The sequence below is a fragment of the Otolemur garnettii genome, unplaced genomic scaffold, assembly GCF_000181295.1.
Source record: "Otolemur garnettii isolate 467f Iridium unplaced genomic scaffold, OtoGar3 scaffold00035, whole genome shotgun sequence".
NCBI classification, from domain to species: Eukaryota; Metazoa; Chordata; class Mammalia; order Primates; family Galagidae; genus Otolemur; species Otolemur garnettii.
In genome coordinates this window covers 1,841,293-1,842,692 of record NW_003852430.1, presented here as the reverse complement: position 1 = coordinate 1,842,692, position 1,400 = coordinate 1,841,293, and the positions used below count along the sequence as shown (strand labels likewise).

The 1,400-nt window shown below is 37.0% G+C and overlaps 1 protein-coding gene across 1 annotated transcript in view; it reads right to left on the bottom strand.

Annotated features, from left to right (window-relative positions):
- Position 1: 1 nt before the first annotated feature.
- The window catches only part of FBXO9 (F-box protein 9), a 37,267-nt gene continuing 35,868 nt past the window's right edge, over positions 2-1,400 (bottom strand). The window contains 1 exon segment of the mRNA XM_012805046.1: positions 2-598. Coding sequence (XP_012660500.1) covers positions 490-598 — 109 coding nt within the window. The 3' untranslated portion in view covers positions 2-489.

Sequence of the window (1,400 nt, the reverse complement as noted above, 5' to 3'; positions counted from 1 at the left end):
ATATTTTCTTGAAAGAAATGTTTATTTGTAATCTTTATTGTTGAAACAGTTTCAATCCAATCCAGAACAGGTTTTTACATTTGAGCCTTTAGTGCAAAGACATTATGTCATGCAGGAATAAAATGTTTATCCAGTGGAGCTTTCCTCTGGTGCATTTAAATATTAGGATGCTCAGGAGACAACTTATAGGACAGAAATCTCATAAATCTGCTTTAAAAAGAACATGATTTTAACCTCATAGTAAGGTTTTTCAAAACATAAATATACTTAAACAACTTATACTTTCAACTTCTTAATTTTTAAACAAAACACCCCAAGAAGCAACTATCCCTTTAAATAAAAAAAATAATCAATTTATACTCTTCTTAAAAGAACTGCAACAATTTAAAATAAGTTCCAATTCCATACATATGTACATTTATAACTTAGGTGATCTTTTGCGCTATATACTTTTATTCATGCAACAGTGACAGGACTGGACTCACGGTCCTACAGCGGCCTTTCTGAGAAAGCTGTGTAGCTCCTTACTCTGGCGAAGAACAAGGGGGTATACATCTTGTCAATCTCAAAAGCACTCACTGCCGTCTCACCAGTTGATCTGTAAAGAAAGCACAAAATTACTAGCATGAGGAGATTTCAGTCATTTAAAATCTCTTTGTGTTTGAGGGGGTTATTTAATGCTTTAGCCTTTTTATTTCTAATTCGTCTCAGTAAATTTTATTTTGTTTAAGACAGTCTCAAGCTGTCACCCTGGGTAGAGTGCCATGGCATCATAGCTCACAGCAACCTCCAACTCAGGCTCAAGCGATCCTCTTGCCTCAGTTTTTCTATTTTTAGTACAGATGGAGTCTCGCTTTTGCTCAGACTGGTTTCAAACTCATGAGCTCAAGCAATCCACCAGCCTTGGCCTCTCAGGGTGCTAGGATTACAGGCATGAGCTACTGTGCCCGGTCTCATCTCAGTAAATTTTAAACAATATAGGTATTTCCAATTTCAGAAAATTTGAAAAATTTAGGAAAGTATAAAGAAAAAGTATTCTCATGCCCATAACCCTAGAACTCTGGGAAGACAAGATGGGTAGATTGCCTGAGCTCAGAAGTTCAAGACCAGCCTGAAGAAGACCCTATCTCTACAAATAGCTGGATAGTCTATCAGGTGCCTACTTGAGAGACAAGAGTTCGAGGTTGCTGGGAGCTACAATGGCACTCTTCCCAAGCTAACAAAGTAGAGATTCTATCTTAAAAAAAAAAATTATTTGTAATTCTACCACCCAGATAGAACCATATGAAGAACTTTCATGTTTCACAGTCTGCTTATATCACAATTAACTTAATAATATCCTTTTTAGAAATTTAGGTTGTGGCTCAGCACCTGTGGCTCAAGTGGCTAAGGCGCCAGCC